The sequence below is a fragment of the Rhipicephalus sanguineus genome, chromosome 2 (assembly GCF_013339695.2).
Source record: "Rhipicephalus sanguineus isolate Rsan-2018 chromosome 2, BIME_Rsan_1.4, whole genome shotgun sequence".
In the NCBI taxonomy this organism is placed as follows: domain Eukaryota; kingdom Metazoa; phylum Arthropoda; class Arachnida; order Ixodida; family Ixodidae; genus Rhipicephalus; species Rhipicephalus sanguineus.
The window spans coordinates 210,085,658-210,099,817 of NC_051177.1; the positions used below are offsets into that span (position 1 = coordinate 210,085,658).

At 46.3% G+C, this 14,160-nt stretch overlaps 1 protein-coding gene across 1 annotated transcript in view; it reads left to right on the forward strand.

The window, feature by feature from the left end:
* LOC119384036 (PHD finger protein 3) overlaps positions 1 to 14,160 on the forward strand; it is a gene marked incomplete in the record, with an annotated part of 169,565 nt that overhangs the window by 108,665 nt on the left and 46,740 nt on the right. The window contains 3 exon segments of the mRNA XM_037652325.2: positions 988 to 1,164; positions 4,923 to 4,975; positions 11,459 to 11,677. Coding sequence (XP_037508253.1) covers positions 988 to 1,164; positions 4,923 to 4,975; positions 11,459 to 11,677 — 449 coding nt within the window.

The window sequence follows — 14,160 nt, forward strand, 5'->3', positions numbered from 1 at the left end:
TTCCGTAACTACAGATTACTGGGGGCGAGGAGTACTCCATTCGGCCGCTAATGGAGATCGCCGAACTCCCTTTGCGAAACGTCCCGTTTAACTTCCTTGGCGTAAGGGAGACCGTGTGACACGGACCGCATCTCCGTTGACGTAACGACGAGGGAGTTACACGGAGTTAGCGGGTGCCCGTGTGACAGGGGTATTACAACGAACTACTGATATAACGGCCATTTTTCGCAACACTTTTGAGTCCGTTATAAACTGGTTCGACTGTAATAATAAATTGAAAAATAGAGCATTGTAATCAAATTTACTGTTCCCATTACCACGTCCCCCCTTAAAGGAGTGGAGTACTGATGCAAAATTTTGAAGGCAAGGTAACTTGTGAGGTAGATTTGTGTAGACGCACACGCATCCTCTACAAAGTACAAACAGCTGATATAGCCTAGAACACGCCTAAAATCAACTTTAAGGTGTGTGCATGGCAACTGCACGCGAGACGGAGCACCTCGCGACAATGGCATCAAAAGGGTTTGGATGTAAACAACCAGCAACCACCTACATCACAAGCTTGTGTTGACAACTATGCTCCTTGCGTGCGCTCTCTCCTGCACTTATCAATGCGATGCTTACGTGCACCCATGCCCTGCATGGTGAGTGCGTCACTGTTTTGTGTGCTTGCACGGCTAGCTGCATTTACAAACAAATCCCACTGGGTCCTACCTCTCTCGGAGCTCCTTGAAACACTGAAGCTGTGACTGGGCATTATAAAAACTCCTTTAAATAATTAACTGTCGTGCGCTTGAGTAAACAATATTTGCAGCTGTCATAAGTGGGCCGTTAGCTACTTATTGCAACAGAAAAAAGCAGGATGCAAAATTTTTGTGCTAGTATTTCTTCAATATTCAAGATGTGGTGTGAATGCATAATTCCTCTGTAGGAGTCGCTGCGTTTTACGTCTTCTTATGGGTTCTTGACACTGTTCTTACGTTTCAGAAAGCTGAAGAGAAAGCAGTGGCTGATCAGCCTGAGCCACCGGCTGCAGTGGCACGTGTGCCAAGTGTTGGCAGCACAACAGCGACCACCGAGGCAGTTGACAAATCGGGCAGGGACACAACAGATGGACACCGGTCACACCTCTTTGATCTCAACTGCAAGATCTGCACGGGGAAGGCAAGCTGCTGCCTTTCTTCTTTCACTTCATGCACCCTTCATAGCAGGGCTAGATTTTGTTCACCTGGAATTTATGAACAACCGTGAATGTCCAATTTTTTGGACTCCCTAGGGACTGCGAAATCGTCCAAAAAATGTGGCAGGCTGAAAAAACGAATTCATGCTTTTTACCTTACTCAAATCGTCAAATTGACACAGCCACATCCAAAGCAGCTCTGAAGGCATTTCGGTGCATATTAGGCTTGTGTGAATATTCAAGCAGTTCGAATATCCGAACGAATATTGCAGTATTCAAAATGAATGAATAGACTCAAGGAAAAATATCCAGCCAAAAACGGACGAACACAGGAAACGGTGAAGGAAACAGGAAGTCGGCTAGACTATCAACTCTTTAATCACCAAAGCGAGGCTCAAATATATACTCATGCGGTCATGCGGTCACATGGTCATATCACAATTGCCTTCAAATAGGCATAACACAGAACATGGCATGCAATTACTGCGTGTCAGCTTCGCTTCCTTATTTGCTTCTCGAGATTATAAAAAAGGTTGCAGGAAATCTTGTTCCATTCTGTGCAACACCACAGAGTTGCAACACGTTTCGCCCTTTTTTGCAATGTGAAAAGCCTCGAGTATTTCACGTGCCATTTTTTCATGACTTCGGCCCAAAATTCTCATTTCATTCAGTACTGGCTTGCATTTGCACTGTTTACAGGGAAGGGCCAGATTCGATCCTGTTCCCTTTTCTAACGATTTGAATTGTTCCCATGCTCTAGTGTTTACACAACGATCCATCTGGCCTATGTAAACCACCCCACAAGTCAGTGGTACAGTAAAACCTCGGTAATTTGTACTCGGTTAAATTGGGAATCCCGGATAATTTGTATTATTTGCGCCGTCCCAAATTTTTACATGTAAATTTAACCGGATAATTGGTGCGGCCAGTCTGCGACTTCCCGGTTAATTGGCACACTTGGCCGCGACTTCCAAGATATACAAAGGGTGTTGCGAATCTCGGAGGCTGTAACTAAAACATGCATTTTTTTTTTTATATGTACGGATCTCGAAGGCCATGTTTTTTTTTACCGGAAATACGTCATAGACGCCATGTTTTAGCAATTGCCAGGCGGCGATGCGTGCGGTTGCGATCATGATCATCATCATCTCAACAGCGATGTTAGCCACTCTAGCGAAGTGAATGTTTTGTGGAGTCTTTGTGCCATTTGGATGTCGGCTGGCGAGCATTGTGCGATTCGGTGCGACTGCTCCATTTGTCTCCTGTCTCCGCTTGAGTGTCTTCCCTGTGAATTAGTTGATTGAGGTGTGCTTGGAAGGAAGATGCCGAAGTACAAGAGCTTGTCCCTGCACGAAAAGGTGTGCTTAATTGAAGAGGCCAGCAAGTCGACGGCGTCGAAAACGGCTCTCGCCGAAAAGCACCACGTGCCTCTGTCAACGCTGTGCAACATCATCAAGAATAAGGAGAAAATTCTCGATGCTTACAGCAAGACGCACTCGTCAAAGCGTACACGAGTACGCCCGCCTACGTACGCCGACGTTGAAGCAGCTCTGATCGACTGGCTGCAGAAAGCCAACGCAGCACACCTTCCTGTGAATGGGACCATATTGCGCAAGAAGGCCAACCAGCTGGCGCTGCAACTTGGACATTCTGAGTTTAAATGCAGCAATGGATGGTTTTGCCGATTTAAGGAGCGCAACAACCTGACATTCGTGACTGTTTGTGGCGAGAGTGGCAGCGCGGATCAGTCTGTTGTCGACGGCTGGAAGCAGCACACCTTGGCTCCACTACTCGCCAAGTACGAAGCAGCAGATGTTTACAACCTTGATGAAGCTGCTCTGTTCTACAAAATGTTGCCTACGAAGACGTTCGCTTTGAAGGAGGCAGACATTAAGGGGCGGAAACACAACAACGATAGAATCACTGTTTTGTTTGGTGCAAGCATGTGCGGTGAGCACAAGCTGCCACTGCTTGTTATTGGGAAGACAGAAAAGCCTCGTTGTTTCAAAAATGCACGACTGCCATCCAAGGATGACCTGATCTATAAAACAACAAGAAAGCTTGGATGACGGCTGCACTCTTTGAAGAATACGTGCGGCACCTTGACCGCAAGTTTGCGGCCGCAGGGCGCAGCGTTTTGTTCATCGTCGATAATTGCCCAGCTCACGGCGACATTCAGAACCTGCAGGCAATCAGGCTGGTCTTTCTACCCCCGAACACGACGTCGCTATCGCAGCTGATGGACCAGGGCGTCATACACCATACTAGGAAAATATATCGCTACAATCTGTTGAAGCGAATGCTCCTTTGCTATGACAACGGAAAGGAGTATAACATTGACCTCCTCGGTGGTATTTGCCTCATTGTTCACGCATGGAGGCAGGTGGAGGCCACCGTTATTCGACGGTGTTTTGAGCACGCCGGTTTTGTGAAAGAAGAGGCAACCTCCGCTGAGTTTGCTGTCACCGCTGTCACTTGCCCGTTTGATGAAGAAGGGGAGACTCTCTGCGCTCGATATGAGGCTTTGCACGCGGACGAGGAGTGCACTCCAATCGGATTCTCCGAGTACGCAAATGTCGAGTGCACAGTGCAGACGTGTTACGCCGACATCGACAGCGAGATCGACCGATTCGGCCTCTAATGTTGACAGCGATGACGAGCCCTCCCGAGCACCCCCTTTGGCGGATGTCATCGATGCCCTGAGTGTTGTGCGCAGCTTCGTCGAGTGCAACGGCGGCGAGGCTGAGATGCTGCGCCTCATTGACAGGCTGGAAAATATGACTTTCAGTGCTGGGAACTACCGAACGCGTCAGTCACGCATGGAGGAATTTTTCTCCAAGTAGGCTGACTTGCCACAATAAAGGTGTGACTTCCGTACATCACGTTTTCTGGCTGATTTCTTTGATTTCGCGTTGTTTCGGATAATTGGGAATCCCGCTTAATTGGGATATTTTTCTCGGTCCCGAGGCCTTCGAATTAACGAGGTTTTACTGTACAATGCGCGAGGGGATGTTATCACTTAGGACTTTATATGAGACATGACGGCAAAAATCCGTTGAGAGTGTCCATTGCAGTAACAAAGGATGGTGGTTCTCAAATTTCCTGATGCTTGTTTTATTGCGTGCAGAACGCTGTTTAAGCCACTTTTACCGCAGTACGAAGTACACTGGCGTCTTATGGAAAATAGTACTGATATTTAGAAGGGGCTACCTGTCAGGGACACAGCACATTTCGTTCCTTAACTACTCATTCGTGCACCGTGTCACTCATGCATGGATGCACTCATGCAATTACTCATGCACGCTCCGTGTAATTACGAGTACTAGTATGATCGCTGACGTGTAAAAACTTATTGGCAATCATTTGGAGCTGCTGTGTGTGACGTTTCTGCGGCCTTGAGAAACAATAGACAAAAGCGTACACCAGTTTTCTTTTTTCGCCACCCCCACTTGCTCCTGCTTTATGAATCTCCCGAATTTCGAGGTTGCCAGGTTCGCAGGTCCACATTAGCATTTGCAGTGCCTGTAGAATTATTTGACAGGCCCTGCAAATGCTAATGTGGACTTAGTCATTGTTCGCACTGTGCATGAGTTAGCTGATGTTGAATGGTTTGTACGTATTTTTGTTTTCTTTTCTAAAAGTAAGCCTTCTTTGTTATGCTGCTCCAAATGCTATTGGGATTTTGGGATGCTTTTCACATGGGCTGCTTGATTCTGTGCCTACTTTTGTTGTCTTGCTTCAGATTGCCCCACCCCCTGATGATAGGCTGACCCCTTCACCACCACCATCACGACGGTAAGAACTGTGCAGAGTGGAATGCAGAGTTGCCTGCAGTTTTTCAGAAAATTATTCCCTCTTATTGATTTTCAGTCTTAATAATTTCTTCTGATCATCAAGGCAGTGCAGTGGCTCAGCAGTCGTGCCTCTTTTAGTCGAGGGCATACAGGTTTGTGGCTCAGTTACAGGGGCCCCACTGTCATAGCAACAGCTTGCAAAAGTAGCCAAGCACAACTGAGTGACAATTATGACAATGGAACGCTCCTTATGGGGTCCATATAAACAAGGCATGCCTTCAGGATCAAAGATCACATCAGGCCTGATTTAAACTTTCTAGCAAATGATTGGTCCAGCTCTGTGAGTATGGTCTTATGAATTCAGTTGCTCAGGGAGTGCAACAGCTGCGTCACGCTGTGCCAGAATGCCCAACTAGCCTCAAAATTTTCTCAATTGTGCTAAGAAATAGAGGCCGCGTTGGCCATCTGGAGTTTGGACATTGTCATGCAATCCAGTCGTGTAGAAAAGGCTTACGTAAGCATGCTTTGTGTTGGACGCCCCAAAAAAAAATGCCTTTTTTTCTTTTTCTACTGGTTGCAACACTGCTCTCGTGGACATACGAAAATTAAAACGGAACCTTCGCGTAAGAAAATGTTAATGTGCCACCGGTGTATTCAGTGAAACATTGGTTATTTGTATGCCTGCCATCTCTCCCGATAATACGGCCGTGGCCATAAATCTCCCAGGAAGCAGCCTTAACTCCACCATAAAAGAAGAAAAGAAAGGACAGTGGCATTAAAATTTCCTGGCCTTTTTCTCTCACATGCAGAATGGTTTTTAAGTCACTTTTGCTGCAGCACACTGGTGTCATGCAAAAAAGCGTGCTAAGGTTGGGAAGGTGCTACTAGCTGTTGTGGGATACAGCACATTTTGTTCCTTATTACGCATGCTTGTTTGATGGTTGATGCCAATAAAATTTACTGGCAGTCATTTTGAGATGTGTACAACGTTTCTGCAGCCCTGGGAAGCAACAAATATGGACTATCGCACTCAAATATGGACTACACCACACGAGCGCATGGCCCAGCGCACTGCAATATTGTACAGTGGCGCCGTCGTGGCATATTTTCGAGTTATTGGGAGAGAGTTTGGTTGTTCCTGTGAGCACGCATCGCTCCCATTTGCTTGCTTGCCCACCCTTGCCCTCCTTTGTTTCAAGGAAATTTTTGTGATTTGCTTAGCTTTACTGAAGAAAAATTCAAAGTTTGGTTGTCAAGCCACGGTGGCAGTTATTATTTCTGAAGCTGATATCACGACGGGGCAAAACGAGGGCGAGCGTGAAAGCAAGTGGAGGCGATGCGCACTCACACAAACAGCCAAACCCTCCCCTGATGACTTGAATACATATCACTGTCGGCGCCACTGTACAACCTTACAGTGCGCTTGGCCATGCGCTCCCACGGTGTAGCTCATACTGGGCGCAACAGTACACCAGTTTTCTTTTTTCTGCCCCCCTTCCCCCCTGCTTCACAAATCGCCAGGCTGGCAGGTATGCATTTGACAGGTGCTGTAAATGCTGTTGTGGACTTTTTCATTGTTTGTACTGTGGGGTGGTTCAACACACTGTATTTGTTGGAGTAGCAGAGCTCATGTGTACAAGTTACCTGATGTTGAATGGTTTGTGCATCTTCTTGTTTTCTGTTCCAAACGTAAGCTTTCTTTGTTATAATGCTCCAAATCCTATTTTGGCTGTTGCACCCCTGGTTGCTTAGCCTCCTGCTTACTATAAGTTCTGTCTGTGTGTGTGTGTGTGTGTGTGTGTGTGTGTGTGTGTGTGTGTGTGCTTGTGTGTTTGTGTGTGTGTGTTTGTGTGTGTGTGAGCGCGCGAATGTGAATTTAGCCTCTGCTGTGAAGGGGGGACGTGGCAATGGGAATGGTAAATTTGGTCAAAATGTTCAATTTTTCAATTAATTTTTTTTCTGCAATACTGAGACCATGTTTTACGTCATTGTGAAATATCAGACCAAAATAGGCAGTAGAAGTTGAAAAAAAAAAAAGCATTTTACTACTGTGCTGCCAACAAAAACTGTGAGAAAATTGGGCTTTAGAAAATGCAAATCTGCAGTTTTCCCTTGACAAAATGCCACCATACTGGTGTCATCATTAAAAGGACAGATAGAGCTCAAGGTAGCCACAAAGCTGCATTTCTCCAAAGAAGAATAAAACAATCTTCCTTCTGAGTTCCATTTTCTTAGCCTTTAGCTCCATTTTCCTTGAGGTCCATTTTCTCAGCTTTCATTTTTTAAACAGTTGCTGTCAGTCATCCATGCGCCATTTCACAACAAATAAAGATATAACCATTCCGTTTTCTGCACTTAGATCCTGAGACATTGGTGAGTGCCATAAAGCTGTCCATATTTGTCTGCACGCCATACAGATTTTTATAATTGGCTTTTTGTAAAAGTTGTTAGTAAGACAATGAGTGCAAGAAATTTCAAAAATTGTTTGTGTGCTTAATTGAATACTAAAAGATAAACCAATAGCTTCACGGCACAGAATGGGCCCTTGTGAATATGCTCATGCAAAAAATCACAGCATATCCACGGAGTGAATGATGATGAGTGGGCGAAGCTGCGGAGGTTCATCGGTAAACCGTGAATCTTCCGTGAATTCTGCCCAGTACATCATCACCGACGTGAGATCGGGCGCGTTTATACTAAAGGTTCGATGAGTTATGACGACTTGCAGCTCACTTTAATTTTACATGTACGCTGTGAATTTTCATTGTTTAGAAAACCGTTGCTTTAGAAAACATCTGGCGTCTTTCGTTAAGCAGCTGGCGTCTTTTCGTTTTGCTTTAGAAACATCTGGCGTTCTTTCGTTTTGCTTTTACAAAACATCTGGCGTCTTTCGTTGGTTTATTTCATCAATCAACGGCGTTTTGAACAAAATTTTTATTGTTTAATCACGCACAGGAGAAATCTCACCAGGCACTACCTTGGAGGTAAACAATGGCTGCTAATGGGAATGAGAGACAGAAGAAGTCGGCTTTTTTAGCTAACACTTACACTTCTACTTCTACTAACGTTTCCTACTGGAACATGCCAATGGCTGCTAATGGGGAATGAGAGACAGAAGAATTCGGCTTTTAGTTAACGCGCACGCTGCGAATTTTTTATTGTTCAACAACGCACAGGAAAAATCTCCCACCGGCACCACCTTGGAGGTCAAGATCTGGTACTAGCATTACGACTGGTTACGCACTACTACGACTACGAGGGACGAACGGGTGCCGCCTTGAGGAGCTTCGCCCCTAAAATCTTGATGAACTTACGTCTAATTCATTAATTAATTTTGGGATGACAGTGAGAGTCTACCAAGTGTTGTAACTCAAAAACTACAACAGATAGCTCAAAACCGATTTCAGTTATATCAGCACAACATATCACATCTGCATGCCCAATTTCGTCACTTTATCTCGATAAATGACCAAGATAGTTTTCATTGCCACGTCCCGCCTTAAGGGGAGACGCGGGTCTTGGAACGGTCAAAAATGGTCAAAAAATCGATTTTTCGCAAAGCTTATTTTCGAGGCGTTTGTACTTCTGAGCACCTACTCTCAAATTGCTAACGCTAAATTCGGTCGGGAAACGCGATAAAATCGGCTTTCAAAGCACCCCGGCAGCACTAAAATGTCCCCAAAAGGACGAAATTTGTTCGAACTTCCCGCGCGCGCCATGAGCGTTGCAGCGGGCCGAGCGCCGCCATCTTGGGCTAGATTTGAAGCTGTTTTCTTTGTGCACATTTTGCGGCATCTCAAAATGGCGTCGCTCAAGCAGAACGGCCGCCGTCGCGGGTTTTCTGAAGGTCGTTTCCAGGCCACTGATTGGCTCTCACGCGGCGCGCTTTTCAAGCGCGCCTTTCCGAGTCTCCCATTGGCTGGCGCGACCGACACGTCATTTTTTTTTTCTTTGTGTTTGGTTCTCCGCCGTGGCTGTCCGTTTGTGTGCGCCTGCTTTTGCGATCGTGCGTGTTTCTCGACGGACCGTGTCTCTACTTTGTGCCGGTAGTTTTTCCACGCGATCGAGATGCCTGGAGACTCTCGTCTGAAACCATCGACGCAACGAGCTTTTGGAAGCCGTAAAAAACTGGCTTGGAACAAGAAGGCGCCGGCTACAAGTGCACCGTCGGCAGCGGAGTTGGAGTCGCGGCCGGACCCTTTGGACCTGCCGGGAACTTCAACTGACGACACCGTGGGACCAAGTTCGACTAGCGAAACACTTCGGGTTGATGCCGCGTACTACTCAACGGCGGAGCAGGCGCAGCGAGTTGAGAGATCGGCGCAAACGAAGACCGTTCTGTCTGGAAAGTCGGCTACCCAGCGCAAGTTCGACCTTCTTGGAGTAAGCGCGGAGTGCCAGACCGGTGACGCCGGGACCGATTTTTTGCTCGTCGATATGAAAGTTTTGAATAACTTTTTTGCACAAGCGAAGTGCGACAAATGCGACGCAAAAAGTCTCAGCGTGAGGAAGGCAACGGACAAGGAGTACGGCCTTGCGGTAAAGCTTATTTTTTTCTTGCAGCAGTTGTGATTTCGAGAAGAAGCAATTTTCTTCTCCGAGAGTGAGCGGAACTGCCACCATCACTCCCTTCGAAGTCAACATGAGGGCCATGAAGGGGATACAGATGATAGGCAAAGGTGTTACTGCCCTTTCGGACTTTTGTGCGTGTATGAACCTTTCGCACCGAGGCTTGCACCACAAGACGTTTCAGGGACACCTAAAAAGTTTAGTGAAAGCCTGCGAAAACACAGCGACTGAAAGTGAAGCTGCTAGTGTGGCAGTAATAAAAGAGCTGTATACAGACTTCCTGAACCCCATAGGGAACATCGATGTTGTGTTCGACGGCTCATGGATGACGCGAGGTCGGAGCTCACACATAGGTGTGGGCTGCATCATTGAGCTCTACACTGGCCTTGTAATTGACCATGTTGTTTACTCAAACTTTTGTCTCGGCTGTGCCCTGGGACCACAGCCTAGAAAAAGACTCTCTGCGTTTACGCAAGGCAAATGCAACTCATCTGAAGAGCACCAACACAAAAAAGACTCTTGCAAGGAGACACAAAACGGGTGCAACTGAAGATTACAGTCCTGGACTACTTTGAAGGTATTCTCTCAAGCATAGCAACCTATTACCCAGGGTAACATGCTGCCTAACATCTAGAAGGTTCTTCCTAAAGACTGAAAAGACATGAGCAGCCAGTCGCTTGAGCCTCATACCCCATGGCTTTTCCAGAACCCCCCAGCCGCTTGTCATGGTGGGGTTTTGATCATGCTTTGCACATTGGAAAATTTTTTTAGATATGATTCCTTGGGTGGAACAAGACACTTTCTGTTTTGTTTTGAAGGGAAACAGATGGGGAACATGTGAATAAAATTTATGGTTAAAGGTTCCTTTTAGAATTTATACAGTGCGTGTCAATCTTCAAACGCGATTTTCTCAGCTTCACATTTTTTGCCAACTTGACCAGCCTTACGGATCTTTTCATTATGTTTTTGTAAGGTAATTTTGATAAATTTTATACCGTTGAATTCGTAAGAAATAGGACTGTGGAGCTATGCTATTTTTTGTGGCTAAGATGAACATATGAAATTTTGTGAACAATAATGTGAGCTAATTGCATTTCAAGATTACACAATGTCAATACAATTGAAAGTTCTTATATGATGATATATCTCAGTGACAATATAAATAGCATAGCTCCACATGGCAGGTCTTTGATTACAGCTGCATCTTAAACAGAACCTAAAAATACTGAGGGAAAGTGTCTTAATGACCCGTAAGAAATTACCTAATTAGATTTCACTTATGCTCTCACAATTTGATAACTAATTGAAGTACATGAAAACTAATTATATTTTTGAAAACAGGAGGAAGAAATACATATACACACCCAATTTCATTACAATATCTCCAATAATAAAACTTTTCGTTTCGAGACCAGTGTCTCCCCTTAAGGGGGGCGAGGGTCTCAAAATAGCAATAAATTATAAAAAATTTCAGTTGTTGGAATTCACGATTTTGAAGTCTTTACAGTAAAGTAGGCTGTGGCAAAGTATTATGTACAGGCTCAGTAGATAAAATTACAAATGTTCTCAAAAGTTGGCACACGATTTTTTGGCACCATGCCAGAGTGCAAAGTAACCGACTAATCGTGCCAGCTACGATCACTGTGAACAAAGGTTCAGGCGAAGACACATCTTATCCTTTTCTTTTCCACATTTAGTATTTTCAAAGAGGTGATAATAAATGTGTGAAAATAAATAAAAATAAGGATCAGTAGTGAGGCTAATGATGCTTTTTTAATGTACACGTGTGCTCACATGCTTCCAAACACAGTCATTGTTAACATGGCTCCCATGGGGGAGCCGAAACATCAATACATTTGTTTTTGTTTTTTTTTTAAGTTCTCTTGGTTGGTGTCTGGACCCCTTCTTTCAACAGTTCGTCGACGGCGAGCATGCCTGCACAACCCAGTGGAAGCCTTCCAACGCCTGCAGACGAGCTGTCGTCGTCATCTGCATCGTCGTCGTCTCCTCCACCTCCTCCGCCTGCGCGCGGCCGGGGGGGCACGCCCCCGCCGTCAGTCGAACACGGCAAGGGGCTGCGGAGGCCACACGAGGACTCTTCGGACCTGGAGCCGAGTTCTACCGTTTCGCTCGGGTACGTGTCGCAGTGGACACCTTCGCATGTCGCCACTTGGGCAGTTGGTACTTGCAGACAGTCATGACCACTGGTTGATGGACATCCATTTTTCAGAGGCATTTCCGCCGTGGTTGCAAGATGCATAGCTGCATGCTTGTGTGCGTTTCTCTTTGATTGCCTTCATTTATTATGCCTTGTGACAGATAAAGTGTGAGCCTAGACACTGGTCCCTGTGGACTTCGTCCGTGACAAAACCACTGAGATATGCATTTGTCTTGCAGTGGCGAGAAAAAGACGCACCAGCGTGGTTGTTCCTGGGCAACTGTGCCATGCAGTTGGGGGAGCAAAATAATTTATATATATTACGAAAAGAGCTTGGATTTTATAGGGGAAGAGCGTATTTATGGTCTTCGCACTAGTGGCCCAGCAGTTTATCAACTACGAGTCGGCCACGGCAGCCACTACATTTACTCCATGGGAAGAAAGGCAGAAGGCAGGGAGGTTAACCAGAAGAGCTTCCGGTTGGCTACGCTACATACCCTGGGGGATTAGGGAAGGGGAATGGAAAGATACGAGAGAGGTGGGAATCCATGAGTTGTGTGGAGAGGCGGTTCGCATTCTGTGGGATGGCATGCCGAGTCAGTAGTAAACTGAGAGCCGACTCTGTTCTAAACCACCTGCGGTGTGTAAGTGTGTGAAGGTCCTGTGGTGCTTCATATCTCACAGGAGTGCAGACCACCACGAGGTCAATATTGGCAATCCTCAAGGCAGCATTGGCCTTCATCTCGCATAATCTAGTGTGCCACTGTGCGCATGCAATCTGTTGATTTTAATATTGATGTTGTGTTTAATGTTGCTTCTAGATGGCGCTACAAGTGCTATGAAATAAAGGGCAGATCGCCTTCAATCGGAGCAGATTCTTCGGCTTGTGCGCCTATGCAGGAGCATGCGCGAATACAACAGATCATGACAAGGATGACAAAGCAGCCAGCTACGCATTTCTAAAATGAGCCCGCTGCAGCCACCAGAATTCCTGTCAGCACCAGGGAAACCCGTCGTCCTTTGGAGCCAATGGCGTCAAATGTTAATGGCGTCGGAATTGTCTTGTGGCATTGGGCAGCAACGCCCACTCAGCTGCCTGCCGCAAGGCTCTCCTTCTATACATTGTCTTGGGGCAGAAGGTCAGCAGATTTTTTATGCATTGCCGGCGAAGCAGAGCTCACATGCGTCGGGTAAACTGGAGGTGTCAAACCCGGGAAAAGACAGCGCAAAGGAGACTGACAAACATGCGGTTGCGCTCGCAACGCTCAACGCTTACTCACCAACATTGTAGTGGTGAGGCACCGCTTTGGATTGCTCATTCGGTTGCCGGGTGAGTCAGCAGAAGTTTTCGTTACAGCTCTACTTGAGCTAGCAACTTCATACGACTTAGGGTCTCGGGCAGACGATTTCATCCGGGACAATTTGGTAGCAAAAACGACCCCGCGTTCGCTATCCGAACGATTGTTACTGGAGGGTTTCGCATTGACCTTGGACCGTGCCATAACCATTGGCAGAAGCTTTGACGCAACGGCACAATACTACAGGGAACTATCATCGCCAGCCGACGTCTGCACCGTTGACAGAACTTGTACGCAAGCCACAGGGGCCATTCAGTCGCCACTTGCACCCCTGCCGTGCTTCCGCTGTGGTTCCCATCGTCCCATTGTAAGTTCTGGGGCCTGCACGGCGAGAAATAAGGCGTGCAGAAAGTGTGGAAAGTTGGGCCGCTTTGCACGAGTGTGCCGTTGTGAGCAAGCAAACAGAACCCTTGCTATCCGAGAAGTTGTGTCGAAGATACACTGGAGGTCCTGACTGTATTACACTTCGGCCACAAGGGTGGAACAGGCTTGCACATTAACGTACAAGTACATGGCATTACAATATCAGTGTTACTGGACACCGGCTCTGTAGTTCGTTAATTCGACACCCGTTAATTTGGATAATTCGGACGGCTCTATTGGTCCCGGCCAAAGTGCATGTTAATCTATGGGACCAAACCTTCGTTAATTCGTCAGAAATGGGCTTCGCACCGCTTAATTCGGACGAATGCTGATGGCTGCCGCTACACAAAAGTGTGGTAAAGTGTGACCTCACGGGAAGTCTCGGAGGCACTTTTGATATTAGAGGACGTTTGCCTGAGCACTTGCGACAGTTTGCGTGCTGTTGGCCATTTGGAAGAGTTAAGAAAAATTGTAATGTAAGCCGGAATCTGTGCGAAAACGCAAACGACCATTACAAAATACTTCAGCAAATAAAGGTATGCTTCTCCAACTTGATTTTAATGTTGTTTTTTCCTGTTTATTCGTTAATTCGACATTCGGTTAATTCGGACATTTTTTCCGGTCCCGTGAAATCCGAATTAACGAGCTTTTACTGTACTGTCTTCTGCCAGCTACAAGAAGCTCCGGTCTTCCGTTCCTTTGCAATTCTCGACCGCAACGCTATTCGACTTCTCGTGC